The 27,604-nt window shown below is 42.8% G+C and overlaps 1 protein-coding gene and 1 long non-coding RNA gene across 3 annotated transcripts in view; one reads left to right on the forward strand and one right to left on the reverse strand.

Moving 5' to 3' along the window:
* LOC118370495 (AP-2 complex subunit mu) overlaps positions 1 to 11,854 on the reverse strand; it is a 47,099-nt gene extending 35,245 nt beyond the window's left edge. Inside the window, exons 1-2 of one of the 2 annotated variants that reach the window (XM_035755533.2) lie at positions 11,674 to 11,854; positions 5,437 to 5,548 (exon numbers count right to left, since the gene is read on the reverse strand). In XM_035755533.2, coding sequence (XP_035611426.1) covers positions 5,437 to 5,510 — 74 coding nt within the window. In that variant the 5' untranslated portion in view covers positions 5,511 to 5,548; positions 11,674 to 11,854. The remainder of the gene's footprint in view (positions 1 to 5,436; positions 5,549 to 11,673) is intronic. The other variant, XM_035755535.2, reaches the window with a different exon arrangement.
* Positions 11,184 to 17,751, forward strand: LOC118370496 (uncharacterized). The gene is made up of 4 exons (XR_004822804.2): positions 11,184 to 11,444; positions 13,030 to 13,120; positions 17,138 to 17,456; positions 17,545 to 17,751. It is a non-coding gene; the product is annotated as an uncharacterized LOC118370496 (long non-coding RNA).
* The last annotated feature ends 9,853 nt before the right edge of the window (positions 17,752 to 27,604 follow it).

Raw genomic sequence — 27,604 nt, forward strand, 5'->3', positions numbered from 1 at the left:
TGGGCCAAAATTCACCCAACTTATTGTGGGAAGCTTGTGGAAGGCTACTTGAAACATTTGACCAAAGTTAAACAATTTTAAGGCAATGCTACCAAATACACTCAATTAGTATGTAAACTTCTGACCCACTGGGAATGTGATGAAATAAATAATAGGCTGAAATATATCACTACTATAATTCTGACATTTCATGTTCTTAAACATTTCATGTTCTTAAAATAAAGTGGTGAGCCTAACTGACCTAAGACAGGGAGTTTTTACTAGGATTAACTGTCAGGAACTATAATAATAATAATAATAATAATATGCCATTTAGCAGACGCTTTTATCCAAAGCGACTTACAGTCATGTGTGCATACATTCTACGTATGGGTGGTCCCGGGAATCGAACCCACTACCCTGGCGTTACAAGCGCCATGCTCTACCAACTGAGCTACAGAAGGACCATGAACTGTGAAAAACGGTGTATGTAAACTTCAACTCTATGTTACTTCAGCTGCATCTCCTAACACTAGCTAGCTTGCTAATGTAGCGATTTTCGTAAATGAACTTTATGACAAAATAATATGCACAAACGTTTGTCTCTACATTAATAACCTCTCTGGGATATGCGTCCCACCTGGCCAAAAGCCAGTGAAAATGCAGAGCGCCAAATTCAAATAAATTACTATAAAAATCAAACTTTCATGAAATCACACATGTAAGATAACAAATTAAAGCTACACTTGTTGTGAATCCAGCCAACATGTCAGATTTCAAAAAGGCTTTTCAGCGAAAGCAAACAATGATATTATCTGAGGGTAACACCTCCGTAAACAAAGAGAGAAAACATATTTCAACCCTGCAGGCGCGACACAAAACACAGAAATAAAAATATAAATCATGCCGTACCTTTGACGAGCTTCTTTTGTTGGCACTCCAATATGTCCCATAAACATCACAAATGGTCCCTTTGTTCGATTAATTCAGTCGATATATATCCAAAATGTCCATTTATTTGGCGCATTTGATCCAGAAAAACACTGGTTCCAACTTGAGCAATGTGACTACAAAATATCTCAAAGGTTACCTGTAAACGTTACCAAAACATTTCAAACTACCTTTGTAATACAACTTTAGGTATTTTTTTACGTAAATAATCCATAAAATTGAAGACGGGATGATCTGTGTTCAATACAGGAGGAAAACAAACTGAAGCCTCTATCTAACAGTACACTTGAAGTGACCCTCGTTTTGAACAGGGCTACTTCTTCACTACACAAAGGAAAAACCTCAACCAATTTCTAAAGACTGGTGACATCCAGTGGAAGCGGTCGGAACTGCAAGAAGGTCCCTTAGAAATCTGGATTCCCAATGAAACCTCATTGAAAAGAGTGACCCCCCCCAAAAAAAAAATCGGAATGGTTTGTCCCTCGCGGTTTTGCCTGCTAAATAAGTTCTGTTTTCTCACAGTCATGATTCAAACAGTTTTAGAAACTTCAGAGTGTTTTCTATCCAAATCTACTAATAATATGCATATCTTATCTTCTGGGGATGAGTAGCAGGCAGTTGAATTTGGGCATGCTTTTCATCCGGATGTGAAAATACTGCCCCCTGTCACCAAGAAGTTAACTAACATATTCCTCTCAATTGTACATTTTTTGCTTGACTTGTTATGACGTTATAATTACTTACATTTGCTTCCACCATAATGTTTTGTCAGTCATCTTTGCTGAAGAAAAGTCACCAGCGACGGGTGACATAACGTCAAATTCGTCATTGGAACCACTAGATATGATTGGTCATATGAAAACCTTGGGACCCAAATGCATAATGAGTGCTCTAACTCCCCCTTGTGGTGGTCTGGAGCAATGAAGCCGTGACACTGGGTACCTCTAAGTCCCGCGGTGTAAGCTCACAGCTTTTAAAGGAGGAACCACTGTAGGTGCCAGGTGCACCGGTTTGAGTGTGTCAAGAACTGCAGCGCTGCTAGGTTTTTTCTACGCTCAACTGTTTCCCGTGTGTATCAAGAATGGTCCACCACTCAAAGGACATCCAGCCAACTTGACACAACTGTGGAAAGCATTGTAGTCAACATGGGCCAGCATCCCTGTAGAACGCTTTCAACACCTTGTAGGGTCCATGCCCTGTCGAATTGAAGCTGTTCTGAGGGAAAAAGCAGGTGGAATGCAATATTAGGAAGGTGTTCCTAATGTTTTGTACTCAGTGTATAACCTGTTTTAAACCATTCTGTTGAGACATTTTTTGCCAAATTGAGTTCCATATGTAATGTTGTGTTTGCTGCAATATAATAGTCTGCTTGTATTGTCCCTATAAACAATGGACTTGACTTACTTTTGATATTACCCTAATAAAGTTTGAAACTTTTGTGACGGATTTGTCTGGTGTGGCTATAATTAGTCTATAGCCCTACTGCAGGCCTATGATATGAAGACAGTTGGTGTGCCGGGGCCCACTGACTCTGACAGTTGAACTTGAGGTGAGGAAGACCCGTTCAGGCCTACCAGTTACTACTATAATCTAACAATATAATGCTTATCTTAGAAAAAAAATATTTGGAAAGAAAATGAACGAATTAGCCTCCATCTGTACGCATATATCTGTAAAGCAGACGCAGTAGACTATCTGACAAGGGTAAAGAAATGCCTGTCGGTGTCGTAGCATGCGGTCAGCATATCTCTATCTTTCTGGGGCTAGGCCTAAGCTTCTCTTACCATTTCTTTATATTACTATCATACATTACCAATTTTACCAATCTAACTACTAAATAACATAATGGTCATTTATTTGATGTATCTACAGATAAACTGGGTAAATCAAGATGTTGCCTAGGTCTATTCATAATACAGGTAAATGCATATTATTCAATAGGAGCGTATGCATGCATTGAGTTATTGAGCTTGTTTGAGCCGATTTCGTGGGGCTACAGACGACAAACAATCCCTTCCTTCCATTTAGGACTTATTTGATTGGCAACTGCTAGGAGAACATTATTTTATTGTACTGATCAACATTTGCATAGAAGCAGCAAGCTCTTCTTTTATAAAAGTTTGCGTTGTCTCTAAGAAAGTAATGACATCCTTCACAAGGTAGAATGTGGCTATGGAATCTATAGTGGAAACCAGGCGGGAGGTGAGGGAGACGAAGAAGTGAATGAGTTTTTGAAAAAGTTTATTAACAATGTTTTTGGTGACAATTAACGCAACATATACTGATTTCAAAGCTATCACAAACAATGTATTAGGTTAGTGAATTCAGCTGTAAGCTAACTTTCTTTTCTCTCCAAAACTCTTGAACGTGCCGTCCTTGGCCAGCTCTCCCGCTATCTCTCTCAGAATGACCTTCTTGATCCAAATCAGTCAGGTTTCAAGACTAGTCATTCAACTGAGACTGCTCTTCTCTGTATCACGGAGGCGCTCCGCACCGCTAAAGCTAACTCTCTCTCCTCTGCTCTCATCCTTCTAGACCTATCGGCTGCCTTCGATACTGTGAACCATCAGATCCTCCTCTCCACCCTCTCCGAGTTGGGCATCTCCGGCGCGGCCCACGCTTGGATTGCGTCCTACCTGACAGGTCGCTCCTACCAGGTGGCGTGGCGAGAATCTGTCTCCTCACCACGCGCTCTCACCACTGGTGTCCCCCAGGGCTCTGTTCTAGGCCCTCTCCTATTCTCGCTATACACCAAGTCACTTGGCTCTGTCATAACCTCACATGGTCTCTCCTATCATTGCTATGCAGACGACACACAATTAATCTTCTCCTTTCCTCCTTCTGATGACCAGGTGGTGAATCGCATCTCTGCATGTCTGGCAGACATATCAGTGTGGATGACGGATCACCACCTCAAGCTGAACCTCGGCAAGACGGAGCTGCTCTTCCTCCCGGGGAAGGACTGCCCGTTCCATGATCTCACCATCACGGTTGACAACTCCATTGTGTCCTCCTCCCAGAGCGCTAAGAACCTTGGCGTGATCCTGGACAACACCCTGTCGTTCTCAACTAACATCAAGGCGGTAGCCCGTTCCTGTAGGTTCATGCTCTACAACATCCGCAGAGTACGACCCTGCCTCACACAGGAAGCGGCGCAGGTCCTAATCCAGGCACTTGTCATCTCCCGTCTGGATTACTGCAACTCGCTGTTGGCTGGGCTCCCTGCCTGTGCCATTAAACCCTACAACTCATCCAGAACGCCGCAGCCCGTCTGGTGTTCAACCTTCCCAAGTTCTCTCACGTCACCCCGCTCCTCCGCTCTCTCCACTGGCTTCCAGTTGAAGCTCGCATCCGCTACAAGACCATGGTGCTTGCCTACGGAGCTGTGAGGGGAACAGTACCTCCAGGCTCTGATCAGTCCCTACACCCAAACAAGGGCACTGCGTTCATCCACCTCTGGCCTGCTCGCCTCCCTACCACTGAGGAAGTACAGTTCCCGCTCAGCCCAGTCAAAACTGTTCGCTGCTCTGGCTCCCCAATGGTGGAACACACTCCCTCACGACGCCAGGACAGCGGAGTCAATCACCACCTTCCGGAGACACCTGAAACCTCACCTCTTTAAGGAATACCTAGGATAGGATAAAGTAACCCCCCCCTTAAAAGATTTAGATGCACTATTGTAAAGTGGCTGTTCCACTGGATGTCATAAGGTGAATGCACCAATTTGTAAGTCGCTCTGGATAAGAGCGTCTGCTAAATGACTTAAATGTAATGTAATGTCTAGCAAGGAAAGTAAGCCTACAATTAAAGCAGGAAGCTACCAGTATAGTCTTGCATTGTAAAAGTGTTTTAGCCTGTATGGACATTGTTTTGCAAACAGTAATTAACAGTTTCAACTTTTCTACATCTTCCATTATTCAAGTGTTTGTGCAGCATGGGTGGGGAGCTAACAATGCAGCCCACACAACCTAGCAATGGATGACTAAGAGGAGCAGGCACTTTGCCCTCACGCTATAAAGGGGATGGGAAACCAGACGCTGCTGGAAGTGCTGCTGAAAGTGGTGTTGGAGGGCCAGTAGGAGGCACCCATTCCTATGGTCTAAAAAAATGATTGGGGACATTTCCCTGTGGGACGTTAAACGGGTGTTCTGACTCTCTGTGGTCACTAAAGATCCCATGGCACTTATCGTAAGAGTAGGGGTGTTAGCCAGGACACCGGGGTTGAATTCCCAATCTGGCCTTCATACCATCATGGCCACTTAATCATCCCCAGTTTACAATTGGCCCATTCATCCCCCCAGGTTGTTGCTGTATATGAGAATGTGTTCTCAGCCAACTTACCTGGTAAAATAAGTGTTAATTGTTTTTTTAAATAGACTTGATTCTCTCAATCATGTGAGACACATTTGACAGACGTAACAAAATGTTAGTACCGAACCGCTAAAAAAAAAAAAATTATAGAAAAGTACTTTCAGTATACCGTGCTCCACTACTCTGTGGACTTACCCTATGTCATCGCGGTAGACGCGGGAGATCAGCACCTCCCCCTTGTGGTTGTAGATGAACAATCCTCCAATCATGATGGCAGCCTCTCAGTCATAACAGGCCATGAGGATGACTGCATGGGAGAGAGAGAGAGAGAGAGAGAGAGAGAGTAGGGAAGTGATCAGCAGTCAGCACAACAATATAAAAATCAGAGGGGGAAAGGCTTATTTTGGAACCATCTTGAGTCAGGAAGAATTCAGAAATAAAATCACATATCTGACTAAAGAGGCACAGAGAGCTACTACATTAATCTAGATTCTACTAGGCAGGAAAGGAGGAATAGTTTAAGAAAGTGCATGATACACAACAGGAAAAGCCCTCGATAGACTAATCCTCTTCCTTCCCACTCCTCAGGAAGACCAATAAAATATGCCTATACCAGATTACTGCTCCTGGAAAGACATGACTATAGTTAACACACAGAAACAAGGAGAGGATTCAGGGTGGTGTTCATTAGGTCCCAAAATGAAGAAAGCATACAAACAGGGAGGGACCTACCTAAAAAGCCAATAATTGATACATGTGTTTTGGTGCAAATAGTTTAAAACATTTTCCATTATGCACCCTAATGAACACTACTTAGAGGAGCGATGTCATATAGGCAAATTTGTTAACGAATTAAAAACATCTGCCATTTCATTTGACCTTCAGTTGCCATAGGAAATACATTTCCAATTCATGTCATGATTGAGCTTGATTGAAGGCGCCACTCCACCCCTGTTCGAGCAGAGAGCTGGCTAAAGGCCTTTGCAGACTGCACGATTTTAGTCGTCTAATGTCACGATTTTGATGTCCTAGACAACTTCCACGTAGTAGGCAAATTCTTAGGACGTAAACGATTGTCGGACATCTTAGCTCGTTCAGTGTGACCGGGTCTAGGTCTGCCGATTAAGTACCGATACGTACGGTCGTAGGCCTACCAGTATCAGATTTGTTTTGCCTTTTATTGTGTTAAGCCGATCCTGGTGAATGACAAATAGGGAAATGGCCTGCACAGAGTGTGTGTGAATAGTCAGATTAATATACAGTGGGGCAAAAAAGTATTTAGTCAGCCACGAATTGTGCAAGTTCTCCCACTTAAAAAGATGAGAGAGGCCTGTAATTTTCATCATAGGTACACTTCAACTATGACAGAGAAAATGAGGGGGAAAAAATCCAGAAAATCACATTGTAGGATTTTTAATTAATTTATTTGCAAATTATGGTGGAAAATAACTATTTGGTCAATAACAAAAGCTTTTCTCAATACTTTGTTATATACCCTTTGTTGGCAATGTTAGAGGTCAAATGTTTTCTGTAAGTCTTCAAACACTGTTGCTGGTATTTTGGCCCATTCCTCCATGCAGATCTCCTCTAGAGCAGTGATGTTTTGGGGCTGTTGCTGGGCAACACAGACTTTCAACTCCCTCCAAAGATTTTCTATGGGGTTGAGATCTGGAGACTGGCTAGGCCACTCCAGGACCTTGAAATGCTTCTTACGAAGCCACTCCTTCCTTCGTTGCCCGGGCAGTGTGTTTGGGATCATTGTCATGCTGAAAGACCCAGCCATGTTTTATCTTCAATGCCCTTGCTGATGGTAGGCTTTGTTACTTTGGTCCCAGCTCTCTGCAGGTCATTCACTAGTTCCCCCCGTGTGGTTCTGGGATTTTTGCTCACCGTTCTTGTGATCATTTTGACCCCACGGGCGAGACCTTGCGTGGAGCCCCAGATCGAGTGAGATTATTAGTGGTCTTGTATGTCTTCCATTTCCTAATAATTGCTCCCACAGTTGATTTCTTCAAACCAAGCTGCTTACCTATTGCAGATTCAGTCTTCCCAGACTGGTGTAGGTCTACAATTTTGTTTCAGGTGTCCTTTGACAGCTCTTTGGTCTTGGTCATAGTGGAGTTTGGAGTGTGACTGTTTGAGGTTGTGTACAGGTGTCTTTTATACTGATAACAAGTTCAAACAGGTGCCATTAATACAGGTAACGAGTGGAGGACAGAGGAGCCTCTTAAAGAAGAAGTTACAGGTCTGTGAGAGCCAGAAATCTTGCTTGTTTGTAGGTGACCAAATACTTATTTTCCACCATAATTTGCAAATAAATTCATAAAAAATCCTACAATGTGATTTTCTGGATTTTTTTTCTCATTGTCTGTCATAGTCGAAGTGTAACTATGATGAAAATTACAGACCTCTCTCATATTTTTAAGTGGGAGAACTTGCACAATTGGTGGCTGACTAAATACTTTTTTGCCACACTGTAGGTTTGGTTTAAATGCTTAGCCTACATGCTGTGCAAGATTTCCCGAATAAATCTTGTTTACATGACACATCTGAAATGTTGCTGCCTGTTGGGATTTTATTACTCTAAACAAAACTTTCTATCGTGTTATTTTGGGGAAGCATATTTGATTTTGAGTTCAGACAATGTTTTTATGTAAAAACTATTTCTAAAGATGCATACTTGGTAACATCGCACAGTGTGACGTGATAATTGTAAAAGACTGAATCCTACGTACAGTCTGCAAAGACCTTAATAAGATGACAACCAGGGTGGGCTGTCCACCTCTGCTCCCTATAAAAGGGCAAAAGTAATAGTGAAACAGTTGTCATGTGGCCAGCCAGACACAGTCAAGCGTGTGTACAGAGCAGGTACATACGTATGTGTGTGTGACATTATGTAAAAAACACTGCTTGCTTAGAGTACCTGTTCCGCTCGATTCAGCTCGGACTTTTGCCTCAAAAACACACGTGACTGCTCTCTTGTATTTCTGGGCGCCAATTTTTTTTTTTTATATATAACTAGGCAAGTCAGTTAAGAACACATTCTTATTTTCAATGACGGCCTAGGAATGGTGGGTTAACTGCCTCGTTCAGGGGCAGAACGACAGATTTTCACCTCGTCAGCTCGGGGGATCCAATCTTGCAACCTTACAGTTAACTAGTCCAACGCAATAACGACTTGCCTCTCTCTCGTTGCACTCCACAAGGACTGCCTGTTATGGTGGTAGGCAGAAGCAGACGCGTAAACATTAATTCAAACAGCACTTTTGTGCGTTTTGCAAGCAGCTCTTCGTGTGGCTAGCTAGTTAGCGCGCTAATAGCGTTTCAAATGTCACTCGCTCTGAACCTTCTAGTAGTTGTTCCCCTTGCTCTGCATGGGCAATGCTGCTTCGATGGTGGCTGTTGTCATAAGGTTGCTGGTTCGAGCCCAGGGAGGAGCGAGGAGAGGGACGAAAACTATACCGTTACACTGGCAATACTAAAGTGCCTATAAGAACATCCAATAGTCAAAGGTTAATGAAATACAAATGGTGTAGAAGGAAATCGCCCTATAATTCCTATAATAACTACAACCTAAAACTTCTTACCCGGGAATATTGAAGACTCATGTTAAAAGGAACCACCAGCTTTCATATGTTCTCATGTTCTGAGCAAGGAACTGAAACGTTAGCTTTCTTACATGGCACATATTGCACTTTTATTTTCTTCTCCAACACTTTGTTTTTGCATTATTTAAACCAAATTGAACATGTTTCATTATTTATTTGAGGCTAAATTGATTTTATTGATGTATTATATTAAGTTTAAAAAAGTGTTAATTCAGTATTGTTCTAATTGTCATTATTACAAATACATTTTTAAAATCGGCCAATTAATCGGTATCTGCTTTTTTTGTCCTCCAATAAAATCGGTATTGGCGTTGAAAAATCATAATCGGTCGACGTCTAGTAAATATATATACAATTGAGTTAATAAAGCCACATGCACACGGTCTCTTTTTTGTTTTCTTGAGTACGGCAGCTACAAAATGCAGGTGTTTCAGCCTTGCTTTCTGTGGTGGTGTGGCGAGTCAGCAGAAAATAGGAGCATTGCGCCGTAATGGGCTCAGTGTTCTGTCACTCATGGGGACACTACGTCATCGCCAAGTTTAAGTCTTTAGTAAGGGTAGACATCCAAAATTTCAGCCCTTTGGGTCCTGCCATACAATTATATTACAAGTGCCCTTCCAAGAAGACTCAAGGTCATTGGCCACAGATAAAATTACATCAAATCACGTTCTATGTACAGTAGTTTTGATTGGACTGATCAAATCAACATTATCTTTCAAAGCCTTAGCTAGCAGTCATCATCATGAATCAAGTTGACAATCTACTGGCAAATCCTTTTTTATCCTTGTCATATGAAGAGAATTAATGAAGAGAAATTATAGATAAAATGTATCGGTGCTCATCGGCCATTGGAGATAAAGATTACACAACAAATCGCAAATTCAACATTGAGTCGTTTGGAAGGAATCAGCATTGCAAAGCAACCACTAGCCTGCTATTCAATGGAGTGGCTGTGTTTTTTTCTAAGTTCCCACCATATATCCAGAGAATGCCAGACTTTGATGACAAAATGTGCCCACAAAGGACCCGCGGGCCACCTTCATGTTTAAAAGTGAGCACATCACAAGCCAAGGGGAGTCCAAAAATGTATTGTATGCTGCTGCAGAAATCATGTAATATGCCAGGGAGATATGTATACGGTGGCTAAGAAAGTAATAATAAGTGTATGTTGTGTAGTAAGCTGTTAGTAGCCTATGTGCCTCACCCTAACAATTTGGTATATTTTCACCTCTTAATTTCACCTAACGTTACTGTTCTGAATTGGTGGTGCTGCACATGTAGCCTATAACCTGTTTTTGAGAACTGTCATCTAATATTGTAAGAGCTTTCATTGTTTGCTTATATGCCCCATTTATTTATCCTGAGGTTCTGACTTGGTGTGCAGGGAAAATACTGTAAGAGCAGTCCATGTTCTGCATTCTGTCGCTGTACATTTCAAAAGTGCTGAACACAGTTATATTGACTACGCCCGTCTTAGCTCGCTCATTAATGTCTTAATCGAAATTATGGAATGCCTATTATCCGCTCATCGTTCTCTCATGCCATAGTTTGTACATCTCAATTGTCAGTAGAAACCACATTTGTTTAAGAAAGTCAGCCATATCAGCTGTTTTTTTTAAAGGCAGTAAACAAAGCTGAATGAATTGTTGCATTGCCAGATAAGGCTCCGCTGACAGCCAGGTGTAGCGGTGGTAAGGATGAACTCCATGGTGCTGAAAAGAAAGCTCTGTAAGCCTCTCTTTATGTAGGCCCTAACAGTTTGTGGGCACCGCTTGTCGCTGTTATAGTGCAATGAATGTATAGTTTAGTGTTGCGTTGCGTTGCGTTGCGTTGTGTCTTTGCTGGAATGCATCTAAAACATTTTTTTGAGTTTGCCCCACCAAGATTTTACATGCTAAAATCGCCACGGGTCACACCAGATGCTGACTGGTTTTCTGATCCACGCCTCACCTTTTTTTAATCTGTATTTCCAGATATGAGAAATCAATTGATTTAGGGCCTAGTGAGTTTATTTCAATTGACTGATTTCTTATATGAACTGTAACTCAGTGAAATGGTTCCATTTATATTTTTGTTCAGTTATAATTTGCACATTTTCTTCATTTTTAAGTCTGCATTGTTGGCAAAGACCTCGCACCGAATACAACCGTTTACTTACATGTGACTAATCAAATTGAATTATTCATCCATTCAAACTGTATCAACACAAATCCTATTAAATTAATAATTTCATGCATCAACATGTCTTCAGCGTTCTAGAATAGCCTAGCAGTTAACGTCAACCATCGTAACTACTTTCAAGGCATTTGGTTTTGTGTCCATTTTGACAACTTGACATTGCAATGGCCTGTGAACATCATTAGTGCCAAAGGGCGCTGACACATGAAATACGAGTTATAATATCGTTGTTACGTCGATTCCGATGGGGATGGAGCAAACCAATGTACCTAGCTTGCTAATGTCAGCTGACGTAAGAGGTTTTGAAATTAGCTAGCCAACGTTACTACAGCTAGACGTCTGCCTGACCGGAAAATTTGCTAACGTTAGCTTATCACCGAAAACTAGCTATCAATTTTTGTACCTATCACCGTTAAGGTATTCTGTCCTTTTATGTATTTCTATAACCATGTCCCTTTTTCCAAATCACTGAACACAACACCGTTTCTTCGTTTCAAATGGCCTGTTCTAATCAACTTGCTAGCATGCGAAATGTGTCTGTTAGCTAGCTATCAAGGTACTGCAAGGTTGTCACGACTCATTCGCTCTCATCTCAGTCAAATTGTACTGCATTGCTACTGTTCCCAGCGGTCTCCCTCGAACTCACCTGAAGATGCACAGGCCCGTTTAGATCACAAGACTTTGCTACGTGTCCTGAAAGCAATAATTTTTAAACAGTATGGTTAAGATCAAGGTTTTGTATTATTTCACTTTCTTATTCCAATTCAAGATGTCGACCGTTTCAAAGAGCCTCTCTGTCAGCTGACTCTGACGCGGATATAGGGAAGTGAGAACACCCAGCACTACTAGCTAGCACTGCTGGATTTATATATTAAAACAGTCGTATTTTGCTGTCAAGAATTATCAAGACTAGTATATACATTTAGTTTGGTGGAATAAACTACACTATTTTTTAAAAATTGTGTATTATATAAAACAAAATCAGGCCCAGTGGGAAAAACATGGTTGAACTGGTTGAAAAAAATATGTTTTTTTAACGTATTTTTTTGGACCAGAATATTACGTTTTTTTCTAACTACCATACTACCAATTTGTCATAATTGTAACCTCTGCATCTGGTCATAATTCTGCCCACTATACTATGTGCTATATTATGAAGCCTACTGGTCATAGTTAAAGATGCAATATTCAGAAATCGGTCCGCCATTTCCTGGTTGTTAAAATTCTAATAGTTAGCCTAATTTCAGTTTATGTGACAAAACAAGCAGTCATTGTGTAGAGAATCATTGTACCATCTTAACCGCTGTTAAATATGCTGTTCATAACCAAAAAATATTGTATTTTTAGCTGTTTGAAAGTGGTGTACAAAAAGTAAAAGACAAAAAACTGAAATGTAAGAACGAGATGCATAGAAATAGAGCACATAGAACAGATCTCCCACTCACTTGTCTATATGAATTTGGTCGGGTCGCCCTACAAGTTACGTATTGCTGATTTAAGACCTCATCATAACCTGGTAATAAAATCAAATCAAATGTTATTAGACCTTACAGTGAAAAGCTTACTTATGAGCCCCTAACCAACAATGCAATTTATAAAATAGGAACAAGAATAAGAAATAAAAAGTAACAAGTAAATAAATAACAATAGTGAGTCAATGTGCGGGGGCACCAGTTAGTCAAGGTAATTGAGGTAATATGTACATGTAGGTAGAGTTATTGAAGTGACTATGCATAGATGATAACAACAGAAAGTAGCAGCGGTGTAAAGAGGGGAGGGGAAATGCAAATGGCCTGGGAAGCCATTTGATTAGATGTTCAGGAGTCTTTTGGCTTGGGGGTAGAAGCAGCTCTGGTACAGGGGACTGAGCACCCACTCCTGGGGGGCCCTCGTGTTGAGGATCAGCATCAGTTGGATAATGACCATTTTTAACTATAAATGGTGAAGTTCTACTTAAACCTAATACATGTTGTAATATTCAAACAACTTTTTATATACACAGCGCTCCATAATCCTGAGGACATTGTCTCGGACAGAGGTTCCCCCAATTGAGGACATCTTGGCAGTCTTAAAATTAAGCTAAATGCAAACATGTAAGTATGTGTAAAGAGGAAATAAAAATAAACAAAATATTATCTTGTTCAAAAGTTATGTCTGTCATATAATTCCTGCAACAAACATTGTTAAAATGGGTGTAATTGGCAAATCTGTTCCTCTTCTCTGCAACTGCACATGTGTGTGAGTTTGAGTGAGTGACAGGGAGAATGAGCAAGAGAGAAATGGGATAAACTTTACATGACTCACCAAGGGAGGTGTTTGTTGAATCAGGACACAAGGATTTTGCACCTGCTTTATGAGAAGCGATGCTATTTCAATTGGATCCACTTGCTGTAGTACACTACACTCTTAGAAAAAAGGTTTCAAAAAGGGTTATTCTACTGTCCCCATAGGTAAACCCTTTTTGGTTCCAGGTAGAACCCTTTGTGTTAGTCTCCTTCCCTATGAGCTGTTCCGGCACGCACAAGCCTTGGCTACTTACTTACATCCGCATAACTAGTACAAAGCTGGTTAGTTGGAATCAATACACATACACATCAATACACATACACATCAATACACATAAAATACAAAATACACAAAAATACAAGGATCTTTGATCAATCAAGAAAATCTTCACTTTCATATTGCAGGGTACATGTTTCAAGAATTAGGCTAGCTTACTGTCTCTCGAACCCGAACACACACACACAATCAATGTTTCCTATATACAATACCATTCAGAAGTTTGGACATACCTACTCATTCAAGGGTTGTTCTTTATTTCTACATTGTAGAATAATAGTGAAGACATCAAAACTATGAAATAACACATGGAATCATGAACCACCAAGACCCTTCCTAGAGCTGGAAGCCCGGGCAAACTGAGCAATCATGGGAGAAGGGCCTTGGTCAGGGAGGTGACCTAGGACCTGATGGTCACTGTGACAGAGCTCCAAATCAAATTTTATTGGTCACATACATGTTTTTAGCAGATGTTATTGCGGGTGTAGTGAAATGCTTGTGCTTCTAGCTCTGACAGTGCAGTAATATCTAACAAGTAATATCTGACAAATTACACAACATATACCCAATATACACAAATCTAAGTAGGAATGAGTGAAGACTATATATAAATATACACTGCTCAAAAAAATAAAGGGAACACTTAAACAACACAAAGTAATTCCAAGTCAATCACACTTCTGTGAAATCAAACTGTCCACTTAGGAAGCAACACTGATTGACAATACGTTTCACATGCTGTTGTGCAAATGGAATAGACAACAGGTGGAAATTATAGGCATTTAGCAAGACACCCCCAATAAAGGAGTAGTTCTGCAGGTGGTGACTACAGACCACTTCTCAGTTCCTATGCTTCCTGGCTGATGTTTTGGTCACTTTTGAATGCTGGCGGTGCTTTCACTCTAGTGGTAGCATGAGACGGAGTCTACAACCCACACAAGTGGCTCAGGTAGTGCAGCTCATCCAGGATGGAACATCAATGCGAGCTGTGGCAAGAAGGTTTGATGTGTCTGTCAAGGTAATGTCCAGAGCATGGAGGCGCTACCAGGAGACAGGCCAGTACATCAGGAGACGTGGAGGAGGCCGTAGGAGGGCAACAACCCAGCAGCAGGACCGCTACCTCCACCTTTGTGCAAGAAGGAGCACTGCCAGAGCCCTGAAAAATGACCTCCAGCATGACCAGTTTGGCAGTGGGTCAGTCATGGTGTGGGGTGGCATTTCTTTGGGGGGCCGCACAGCCCTCCATGTGCTCGCCAGAGGTAGCCTGACTGCCATTAGGTACCGAGATGAGATCCTCAAACCCCTTGTGAGACCATATGCTGTGGCAGTTGGCCCTGGGTTCCTCCTAATGCAAGACAATGCTAGAACTCATGTGCCTGGAGTGTGTCAGCAGTTCCTGCAAGAGGAAGGCATTGATGCTATGGACTGGCCCGCCCGTTCCTCAGACCTGAATCCAATTGAGCACATCTGGGACATCATGTCTCGCTCCATCCACCAACGCCACGTTGCATCACAGACTTTCCAGGAGTTGGCGGATGCTCCTCCCAGGTCTGGGAGGAGATCCCTCAGGAGACCATCCGCCACCTCATCAGGAGCATGCCCAGGCGTTGTAGGGAGGTCATTCAGGCACGTGGAGGCCACACACACTACTGAGCCTCATTTTGACTTGTTTTAAGGACATTACATCAAAGTTGGGTCAGCCTGTAGTGTGGTTTTCCACTTTAATTTTGAGTGGGACTCCAAATCCAGACCTCCATGGGTTGATAAATTTGATTTCCATTGATAAGTTTTGTGTGATTTTGTTGTCAGCACATTCAACTATGTAAAGAAAAAAGTATTTCATAAAAATATTTCATTCATTCAGATCTAGGATGTGTTATTTTAGTGTTCCCTTTATTTTTTTGAGCAGTGTATATACGGACGAGTGATGTCAGAGCGATATTGACTAAGATACAGTAGAATAGTATAGAATACAGTATATACATATAAGATGAGTAATACAAGATATGTAAACATTAATGCTGGTAGTTCTGGTGAGTTACCGCCGCTCTAATATCCAATAGTTCTTCCCGGCTGTATCCAGAGTTCCTCTGTGGAGATGGTCATCCTTCTGGAAGGTTTTCCCATCTTTGCAGCACTCCACCAACCTTCATGATAGAGTGGCCAGACAGAAGCCACTCCTCAGTAAAAGGCACATGACAGCCCGCTTGACACCTAAAGGACTCTCAGACAATAACTAACAAGATTCTCTGGTCTGATGAAACCAAGATTGAACTCTTTGGCCTGAATGCCAAGCGTCACATCTGGAGGAAACCTGGCACCATCCCTACGGTGAAGCATGGGGGTGGCAGCATCATGCTGTGGGGATGTTTTTCAGCGGCAGGGACTGGGACACTAGACTAGCAAAGTACAGAGAGATCCTTGATGAAAACCTACTCCAGAACGCCCAGGACCTCAGACTCGGGTGACCGTTCACCTTCTAATAGGACAAAAACCTTAAGCATACAGCCAAGACAACGCAGGAGTGGCTTCGGGACAAGTCTCTGAATGTCCTAGAGTAGCCCAGCCAGAGTCCGGACTTGACTCCGATTGAACATCTCTGGATAAAAAGCTGAATACTTATGTAAATGTGATATTTCCATTTGCTTTTTTTTAATAAATGTGCTTAAATGTAGCTTTGTCATTATGGGGTATAGTGTGTAGATTGATGACGGGGAGAAAAAAAAATATTTAATTCATTTTGCAATGAGGCAGTATTGTATCAAAATTTGTGGAAAAAGTCAAGGGGTCTGAATACTTTCCGAAAGTAGCTAATTTCAGCTCGTTATTGATACCATGTCTTGTTTTGAGGTGTTTTGAATGATTTAATGTCAATGCTAATATGACAAGATCTGAAATACAACCTGACCAAGCCTCACTGCTTTTTTGACATAATGCCCACTTAACCCGGAAGCCAGCGGCGCCAATGTGTCAGAGGAAACACCACACACGTGGCGACCGTGTCAGCATGCACTGCACCTGGGCCACCATAGGAGTCACTAGTGTAATGGGACAAGGACGTCCCTGCCGGCCAAACCCTCCCCTAACAAGGAAGACGCCGGGCCAATTGTGCACCGCCCCATGGGTCTCCCGGTCACGGCGACCAAGCCTGGACTTGAACCCAGAATCTTTACTGGCACAGCTAGCACTGCTATGCAGTGCCTTAGACCACTGCGCCCCTCGGGAGGCCGTGTCCAAACTTTTGACTGGTACTGTATGTACATGTTAAGTTGACCATTGTTTTTGTCAATGTATGTTTTTGTTTGTCAAAAAAACAAAGTAAAATAAAATATTATAAAATAATTGTCTACTTTACTACAGATTGCCCAGGGCTTCTACATTTTAAACCCGGACTGCTCGGGGAAACTCACGGATAACTTGATAGAGGTCTTCAAGGACAAAACTTTGCTTCGCCAGCCCAGAGAAAGGCTGGCCCAAAATCTTCTCTTCAAAGTGTATTTTTTATTCCTGAAACAATCAAGTTATTCACTAAACATTCTTCTCTCCAGATACGCAAGGGAACGTCGCTTTAAGACTTCTGCCAGTGTCACATCTGTTCCTGCAACGCCTTCTACTGCTCATCTTGTGTCTCCTCGACCCGCCGCCACTCCCCCAGTACTCTCTCCCTCTCTCGCTGTGTGTGTGTGTGTGTGTGTGTGTGTGTGTGTGTGTGTGTGTGTGTGTGTGTGTGTGTGTGTGTGTGTGTGTGTGTGTGTGTGTGTTGGAGTCAGAACAGATCCCCACCAGCTGCAACCTGTTTCATAATCAAGACCTCTACAAATACTCAGCCCTGCCACTTCCACACTGCCAGATCGTAATCTCTGCTCAGTCAGTCTACGGTTCTAGCCGTTTGTTACTATTTAGATCCTGTTGTGCCCGTTTTCCTTGCCTGACACTGTTTTCCTCTCCGCTACAGTTCTGCCTGCTCTGACTCTGGTCCCTGTCTCCAGTCCCACATTTCGTCATCCTGCTACTCTGTCCTGGATTCCCCACTCTACTACTCCCTTGGATACCCCTCCGAACATGCTTACCCTGTCTCACCCCCTCTTGCCTCCGCACCTGGTTTCCTGCAACCCAGCCGAGCTCCCCGACCTGCACTCCATCTTCCCCCTGTGTTTCAATAAATACCTTGGTTACTTCATCCCAGTCTCCTCGTCTGAGTCTGCTCTTGGGTTCCCCTGTTCCACTCAGCGTAACAAGTAGTCCTCCAAACACCAGTCTAGACGGGCAGAAAGACATTCTGACCCAGCTTCAATGAGACCAGAAAGTAAATTGACTTGCAGCCTGTAATTTATATAGTGGATAGGCATAGGGAGATTGATGGGGAAATTAGATGGCATTTTGTAAACCTTGAATGAAAGGAACAGCAAAACTGCACACTCCAAGACATTAGGAAGGTTTCCATCAAATTTGAGACAGACTTTTGTGCAATTATTCTAAAATCTGCATTAAAACAATATTGTGCATTTACCAGAGATGTGGACTCCAGTCACGTGACTTGGACTCGAGAACTACTCAGGTCGCAGATGTTGTGACTTGAGACTTGACAAAAAGAAAACACGCTTGCCACTCAACTTCAGAATCAATGACTCATGACTAACTTCCAGATGAGCTTCAATGCCATACAATGTCATTTACAAAATAGCCTCCAACAAATTGTTTACCCTGGGGCTCTGAGCTTTTCCTAACCAGGTAGCCCTATAGGGCCTGACAGTGATGAATTATTAGTTGTAAAAAAAAAAAAAGTAATTATATGGGCAATGAGACCAGATTTACATTTTAGGAACTCTTACCCAGAGCAATTAGGGTTAAGTACCTTCCTCAAGGGCACATGTTTCATCTAGTCAACTCAGGATTTGAACCATTGATCTTTCAGTTAATGGCCCAACACTCTTAGCCTATGCTACCTGCCGCCTAGGTATACAGATATATTTGAAACAGGTCACAATGTTTTAAAGAAATGGCCCTAGGGAGGATGAAAACACAGTCAAACTGCAGCAACCTTGTACTTGTTAAAATTAATTATATTTTTCAACTTTCCTTTACACAGACACTGCAATTGGACAATAGAACCCACTAGGCTGAGCTTGCTTTAAGCAGGTTTGCGTCATACAGGCCTATGCAACTGCAATTAAAAAGCAAAACAGTCTATTTATGTAATCAGTATTGTTTTTGATTTATTTCAGTGAATAATTTCAGGAGTGATGTGTTATCATGTTTGCTAAATAAATACCGGAGGACAATAGAGTTATGCTCGCTTTACTCGATGATGTGCTTTGTGCCCGGCCTGCGAAACCTGTGATTTCCGTGAATTTGATTGGTCAAGACAGAACAGAATGCACAGAATCTGCATCATGCCGAGATAAAGGACAGAGATGGCAAATCAAGTTTCGAGTCACACAGTTCAAGTTCAAAAAATATATATATTTAAACTTTATTTAACCAGGTAGGCTAGTTGAGAACAAGTTCTCATTTAAAACTGCATCCTGGCCAAGATAAAGCAAAGCAGTGCAACACAGAGTTACATATGTAATAAACAAAACACAGTCAATAACACAATAGAAAAAGTCTATGTACAGTGTGTGCAAATTAAGCTCTGACAGCTGGTGCTTAAAGTTAGTGAGGGAGATATGAGTCTCCAGCTTCAGTGATTTTTGTAATTCATTCCAGTCATTAGCAGCAGAGAACTGGAAGGAAAGGTGGCCAAAGGAGAAATTGGCTTTGGGGGTGACCAGTGAAATATACCTGCTGGAGCGCGTGCTACGGGTGGGTGATGCTATGGTGACCAATTCGCAGTGGTGGGTAGTGTATGGGGCTTTGGTGACAAAACGGATGGCACTGTGATAAACAGCATCCAATTTTCTGAGAAGAGTGTTGGAGGCTATTTTGTAAATAACATTACCGAAGTCAAGGATCGGTGGGGTAGTCAGTTTTACGAGGGTATGCTTAGCAGCATGAGTGAAGGAGGCTTTGTTGCGAAATAGGTAGCCGATTCTAGATTTAATTTTGGATATGCTTAATGGGAGTCTGGAGAGTTTACAGTAACCAGACACCTAGGTATTTGTAGAGGTTCACATATTCTAAGTCAGAACCGTCCAGAGTAGTGATGCTGGACGGGCGGGTAGGTGCGGGCAGCGATCGGTTGAAGAACATACATTTAGTTTTACTTGCATTTAAGAGCAGTTGGAGGCCACAGAAGGAGAGTTGTATGGCATTGAAGCGCGCCTGAAGGTTAGTTAACAGTGTCCAAAGAAGGGCCAGAAGTATACAGAAAGGTGTCGTCTGAATAGAGGTGGATCAGAGAATCACCAGCAGCAAGAGCGTCATCATTGATGTACACAGAGAAAAGAGTCAGCTCGAGAATTGAATCCTGTGACACCTCTCTATAGACTTCGAGGTCCGGACAACAGGCCCTCCGATTTGACACACTGAACTCTATCTGAGAAGTAATTGGTGAACCAGGCGAGGCAGTCATTAGCGAAACCAAGGCTGCTGAGTCTGCCGATAAGAATGTGGTGATTGACAGAGTCGAAAGCCTTGGCCAGGTCGATGAATATGGCTGCACAGTATGGTCTTTTATCGATGACGGTTATGATATCGTTTAGGACCTTGAGTGTGGTGCACCCATGACCTGCTCAGATTGCACAGTGGAGAAGGTACAGTGTGATTTGAAATGGTCGGTGATCTGTTTGTTAACTTGGCTTTCAAAGACCTTAGAAAGGCAACGTAGGATAGATATAGGTCTGTAACAGTTTGGGTCTAGAGTGTCTCAGCCTTTGAAGAGGGGGAGGACCGGGGCAGCTTTAAAATCTTTTGGGATCTCAGACAATAATAAAGAGAGGTTGAAAAGGTGTTGCAACAATTGTGGTGGATAATTTTAGAAAGAGAGGGTCCAGATTGTCTAGCCCAGCTGATTTGTAGGGGTCCAGATTTTGCAACTCTTTCAGAACATCAGCTGTCTGGATTTGGGTGAAGTAGAAATGGGGAGGCTTGGGCATGTTGCTGTGGGGGGTGCAGGGCTGTTGGCCGGGGTAGGAGTGGCCAGGTGGAAAGCATGGCCAGCCGTAGACAAATGCTTCTTGAAATTCTCAATCATCGTGGATTTATCGGTGGTGACAGTGTTTCCTAGCCTCAGTGCAGTGGGCAGCTGGGAGGAGGTGCTCTTATTCTCCATGGACATTACAGTGTCCCAGAACCTTTTGGAATTTGTACTACAGGATGCAAATTTGTTTGAAAAAGTTAGCCTTTGCTTTCCTACCTGTCTGTGAATATTGCTTCCTAACTTCCCTGAAAAGATGCATGTTGCGGGGCTATTCGATGCTAATGCAGTAGGCCACAGGATGTTTTTGTGCTGGTCAAGGTCTGGAGTGAACCAAGGGATATCTTTTCCTGGTTCTACAATTTTGGAATGGGGCATGCTTATTTAAGATTGTGAGGATAGCACTTTAAGAATAACCAGGCATCCTCTACTGACGGAATGAGGTCAATATCCTTCCAGGATACCTGGGCCAGGTTTATTAGAAAGGCCTGCTCGCTGAAGTGTTTTAGGGAGCGTTTGACAGTGATGAGGGTTGATCGTTTGACCTCAGACCCATTACTCACGCAGGCAATGAGGCAGTGATTGCTGAGTTGCTGGTTGAAGACAGCAGAAGTGTATTTTGAGGGCAGGTTGGTCAGGATGATCTATGAGGGTGCCCATGTTTATGGATTTGGGGTTGTACCTGGTAGGTTCATTGATAATTTGTGTGAGTTTGAGGGCATCTAGTTTAGGACAGCTGGGGTGTTAAGCATGTGCCAGTTTAGGTCACCTAACAGCACGAGCTCTGAAGATAGATGGGGGGGGGGGCAATCAATTCACATATGGTGTCAAGGGCACAGCTGGTGGCTGAAGATGGTTTATAAGAAGCGTAAACGGCGAGAGACTTGTTTCTGGAAAGGTGGATATTTAGAAGTAGAAGCTCAAATTGTTTGGGCACAGACCTGGATAGTAAGACAGAACTCTGCAGGCTCTCTGTGCAGTAGATTGCACCTTTGGCAGTTCTATCTTGTCAGAAAATGTAGTTAGGGATGGAAATGTCATGATTTCTGGTGGCCTTACTAAGCCAGGATTCAGACACGGTTAGGACATCCGGGTTGGCAGAGTGTGCTAAAGCAGAGAATAAAACAAACTTAGGGAGGAGGCTTCTGATGTTAACATGCATGAAACCAAGGCGTTTACGGTTACAGAAGTCAACAAATGAGAGCACATGGGAAGTGGGAGTGGAGCTAGGCGCTGCAGGGCCTGGATTAACCTATACATCACCAGAGGTAAAGAGGAGGAGTAGGATAAGGGTATGGCTAAAGGCTATAAGAACTGGTTGTCTAGTGTGTTCAGAACAGAAAGTAAAAGGAGCACGTTTTTGGTCTCTAGGGACACCATTTAAACCAGGTGAGGTCACCGCATGTGTCGGAGTTAGAACAAAAGAGCTAGTTTAGGCATATTGAGCAGGGCTGGAGGCTCTACAGTGAAATAAGACAATAATCACTAACCAAAACAGCAATGGCCAGTGCATATTGACATTTGGGAGAGGCTGAAAGTCCTGCTCCTCCTTCCCTCGTCTACCAGCAAGCTCCTTGCGCAGTGGAAAGTGCTGTACCTAATCGGAAGGTAGATGGGCCCGGTGACCTACGAGGTGCTGCACACAGACAAGGGTAAGAAGAAGCAAACCGAGCATGTGAACCTCCTCAAGGCCTGGGAGGAGAAAGAGGAACTCTCCAAGGGAAAGTCCTTTCTGGTCCGCAGAGTAGAAGAAGAGGATGGGGTCACAGAGGCATGGAAAGGACGAGCAGAGGTCATACTGGCTCACCTAGAAGAAAACAAGCAAGATGAGCTGAAGCAGCTGTTTGGCAAGTATCCGGCCCTCTTCAGTCAGAGACCAGGAAGAACCAGAGTCCTGGAACATTTCATCCGTTTGAAGCCTGGCCAGAACCCTGTCCGCCAGCATCCTTACAGTGTGCCTGAAAGACTGGTAGCCCTCAAGGAAGAGGTCCACACCATGATTGAGATGGATGTTGTCGAGCCATCGTCAAGTGAATGGAGCAGCCCGATTGTCATTGTCCCAAAGATGGATGGCGCTTTGCACGTCTGCATGGACTTCCGTAAGGTGAATGCCATCTCCCAGTTTGATGCCTACCCCATGACCCGCATTGACGACTTACTGGGGAGAATAGGTAGAGCTCATTACATCACTACATTGGATCTCTGCAAAGGGCACTGGCAGGTGCCCCTGGACAAATAAGGTTATGCCGTTTGGCCTTCAACAAGGTCCTCAAAGACTGACGATTGCTGTGCTGCTTACTTGGACGATGTGGTGATCTACAGCAACTCGGACGAGGAGCTCATACAGCATCTTAGCAGAGTCCTAGTTAAGATCCATGATGCAGGCCTCACGCTTAACCTCCTGAAGTGTGAGTGGGCGAAAGAGGAGGCAAAGTACCTGTGTTACCTGCTGGGTAAAGGTGAAGTTCGGCCTCAGGTGGACAAAGTGGAGTCCATCAGGAACAACCCTCAACCCAGAACCAAGACACAGGTAAATTACTTCCTAGGTTTGGAAGGGTGGTGCAGTCCGGGAACATGCAGTTCGCTCTTATGAGAGGGGTCTGGCCTGTTTTTACTGCAGGCAGCAAGGGCACAAAGCTTCAGTGTGTCCACTACGTAAATCCAAACGCTCAGGTTACTGTTATGTGCCCAGAGAGGGGGATGGTGTTCAGAATAGACAGACTCGGGAAGGGTCAGGCTTGGTACCTGTTAAAGGGAATGGTAAAAGTCTTACAGCAATGATTGACACCGGCAGTTCCCTGTTGTTGATCACAGAATGTAATGTACCTGTTAATGACATTGATTGCGGTCACCAGACACTGATCCAATGTGTCCATGGTGACCAGTCACAGCATCCCACCACTGCCACCATATGTCACGTAGAGTAGGCCAGAAAGCTCAACTGAAAAACCTAACCTCTATCAAATAAAAAGATGGTGGAGCCGCAGAAGTACGTCTGTGCCAAGGGTGTTTATTTACAGAGTGAATCCGGAAGGAAAACAACAGTACTGCCATCGAAAGTATCCATTATGGGGACATCTTAAAAACATTGCTGCCCCCATCACCAGCTCAATCCCAAAATGGCTCCCATTTAAACTGAAAGAGAGGCTCCTTTTGTAGGGGAAGCCCCTCACATCAGAACATAATCAGCACTAATTATTTAAGCAATTACCTATTAAAAGCCTACATTATCCATTCAGCTAAACATACTAAAGTTTATACACTGAAACACATTTTTCATGACACAATATACCAATATAACATTTACAAAATCACTTCACTACTGACATGGTTTCTTTCAATATGCCCATTTATATTAACAAGCCGTTCGGGACAGGCACTACAAAGTCAGCCCGATTGCCTTAGCTCCGGTGCTTATCCCAGCATACCTGGATAAGAGATGGAGCGAGAGGAATAGAAACAAACAAACAAACAACGTGCTCATCCATAACATTGATAAGTATAGTAAACGTTGCTTAAATTTAACATGAATGCTTGTCTGTATATTCCTTGTACCATAATCTGTTACTGACGGGAGGTAAGTGTGAAATGTATGTACTAAAATAGGAACGTTAACTTGTGTGTCGACCCACATTGTTAACGTAGCTGATAATGGAGCAGGGAGGCGCGATGAACGTGTGTGTGTTAGTGTACGAGATGCTGCCGGCGGCCAGTGACGGACTTCTCCGTCACACAAGGGTATGGCAGGATGTGAATACAGTGGAGGTAAACCTAGGCATTGAGTGATGATGAGAGAAGTTTTGTCTCTGGAGGCACCCTTTAAACGAGGCGAGGTCACCGCGTGTGTGGGGGGTGGAACAAAAGTGCTAGCTAAGGCATAATGCGCAGAGCTGGAGGCTCTACAGTGAAATAAGACAATTATCACTAACCAAAACCGCAATGGCCAAGGCATATTGACATTAGGGAGAGGCATGTGTAGCCGAGTGATCATAGGGACCAGTGAGTAGCTAGGCGGGCTGGAGACACGGCGATTCAGACAGCTAGCGGGCCGGGGATAGCAGAAGGGACTTAGGGGGATGTCGTGACGGAAGAGTCTGTTGTAGCCCCCTCGGACGGTTACGACCTTCAAATGTAATATTTGACACTTTTTCTGTGTGACAATGTTTTAACTCAACCCAAATGTAGAACATTATCATATGGCAAAACCGCATGATGTGTGATAGCTGAAGTGTGTCAGTGAATGTGAATGTCTATTGATTTGCTCTGGCACTGCCTGATAGACAGATCTGTGTTAATCTGTATTAAGACATATGCACGCATGCTTTGTTTTTCTCAGATTGCAATCTGTGTGTGCACATCAAGTTCAACTGTGGCATTAGTCTGATGTTTGGACTCTGAAACAATACAAATAAATTATAATAATTATTATAAATTATAATAATCAATCCTATCTTAATATTTATCCGTTATTTTACCAGGTAAGTTGACTGAGAACACATTCTCATTTGCAGCAACGACCTGGGGAATAGTTACAGGGGAGAGGAGGGGGATGAATGTGCCAATTGTAAACTGGGGATTATTAGGTGACCGTGATGGTTTGAGGGCCAGATTGGGAATTTAGCCAGGACACCAGGGTTAACACCCCTACTCTTACAATAAGTGCCATGGGATCTTTAATGACCTCAGAGAGTCAGGACACCCGTTTAACGTCCCATCCGAAAGACGGCACCCTACACAGGGCAGTGTCCCCAGTCATTGCCCTGCGGCATTGGGATATTTTTTTAGACCAGAGGAAAGAGTGCCTCCTGTGGGCCCTCCAATACTGAAATGCTGAATATAACAGGTGTAGACTTTACAGTGAAATGCTGAATACAACAGGTGTAGACCTCCCATGAAATGCTGAATACAACAGGTGTAGTAGACCTTACAGTGAAATGCTGAATACAACAGGTGTAGACTTTACAGTGAAATGCTGAATACAACAGGTGTAGACCTCCCATGAAATGCTGAATACAACAGGTGTAGTAGACCTTACAGTGAAATGCTGAATACAACAGGTGTAGTAGACCTTACAGTGAAATGCTGAATACAACAGGTGTAGTCGACCTTACAGTGAAATGCTTAATACAACAGGTGTAGTCGACCTTACAGTGAAATGCTTAATACAACAGGTGTAGACTTTACAGTGAAATGCTGAATACAACAGGTGAAGTAGACCTTACAGTGAAATGCTGAATACAACAGGTGTAGTAGACCTTACAGTGAAATGCTTAATACAACAGGTGTAGTCGACCTTACAGTGAAATGCTTAATACAACAGGTGTAGACTTTACAGTGAAATGCTGAATACAACAGGTGAAGTAGACCTTACAGTGAAATGCTGAATACAACAGGTGTAGTAGACCTTACAGGGAAATGCTTACTTACAAGCCCTTAACCAACAATGCTTTAAGAAGTTAAGGCCCAACTTTTCCTTTTATTTGGTGCACAGTCAATATTGGACCTGAGCTCAACTTTCACCAAAGCGCTGCAGAATTATACACTCTAAAGTGCAGTTATGTACAGAAAAAAACATTGGGGGCTTTCTAAAATCCGTTGAGCTCGAAAATGAGCTCAGGTGCATCCAGTTTCCATTGATCATCCTTGAGATGTTTGATTGGAATCCACTTGTGGTAAATGCAATTGTTTGGACATAATTTGGATAGACACACACCTATCTACATAAGGTCCCACAGTTGACATTGCATGTCAGAGCAAAAACCAAGCCATGAGATCGAGGAAATGTCTGTAGAGCTCCGAGACAGGATTGGGTCGAGGCACCGATCTGGGGAAAGGTACCAAAACATTTCTGCAGTATTGAACATCCCCTAGAACCTTGTGACCTGTATCATTTTAAAATGGAAGATGTTTGGAACCACCAATACTCTTCCTAGAGCTGTCCACCCAGCCAAACTGAGCAATTGGGGGAGAAGGGCCTTGTTCAGGGAGGTGACCAAGAACTCGATGGTCACTCTGACAGAGTTCCAGAGTTCATCAGTGGAGATAGGAGAACCTTCCAGAAGGACAACCATCTCTGCAGCACTCCACGAATCAGGCCTTTATGGTAGAGCGGCAAGACAGAATCTGACAGAGCTTGAGAGGATCAGCAGAGAAGAATGGGAGAAACTCCCCAAATACAGTTGTGCCAAGCATGTAGCATCATATACCCAAGAAGACTCAATGCTGTAATTGCTGCCAAAGGTGCTTCAACAAAGTACTGAGTAAAGGGTCTGAATACTTATGTAAATGTTATATTTCAGATTTTTATTTATTTATAAATGAGCCAAAATTCTAAAAAACGTTTTTTGCTTTTTCGTTATGGGTTATTGTGTGTAAATTTGAGGGATTTGTTTTTTTTAGTACATTTTTTTAATAAGGCTGTAACGTAACAAAATGTGGAAAAAGTCAAGGGGTCTGAATAATTTCCGAAGGCACTGTACATCCACGTCTCATAGCCACATCATGTGATTTGTAAATGAAAGAGGAACATCTCCCCCATTTAGAGTTTCTGGCACAGTACAGAAATGCCCTTATCCAGATGGTGTGACACACGCATTTACTAACAGACCTGCTAACTTTCTTTGCTACTTTTAAGGTTGTAACCAACATGCAGTACATCGAGCTGGCAGCGAGGTAAGAACCATACTTCCGCCAGTTCTCTATTCACTTTTAAAACTTCAAGTTTTTTATTCATTAAAGGAAATACATGATTTAAAATTGTCTTTAATATTTATTTGTTCAGCTGTTAGTAATAATTCCCTAAGTGTTAGCACATTCGTGTTAACATCAGAAAGCCTTTATGTATGTGTTATCAATGACAAAAGGTGCCTGACTTTATAGTAAGTACAGCGTCCTATGATACGAGGCGTTTATGTATATGTAATTACCAATGGTGCCT

Source organism: Oncorhynchus keta, chromosome 33 (genome assembly GCF_023373465.1).
Source record: "Oncorhynchus keta strain PuntledgeMale-10-30-2019 chromosome 33, Oket_V2, whole genome shotgun sequence".
In the NCBI taxonomy this organism is placed as follows: domain Eukaryota; kingdom Metazoa; phylum Chordata; class Actinopteri; order Salmoniformes; family Salmonidae; genus Oncorhynchus; species Oncorhynchus keta.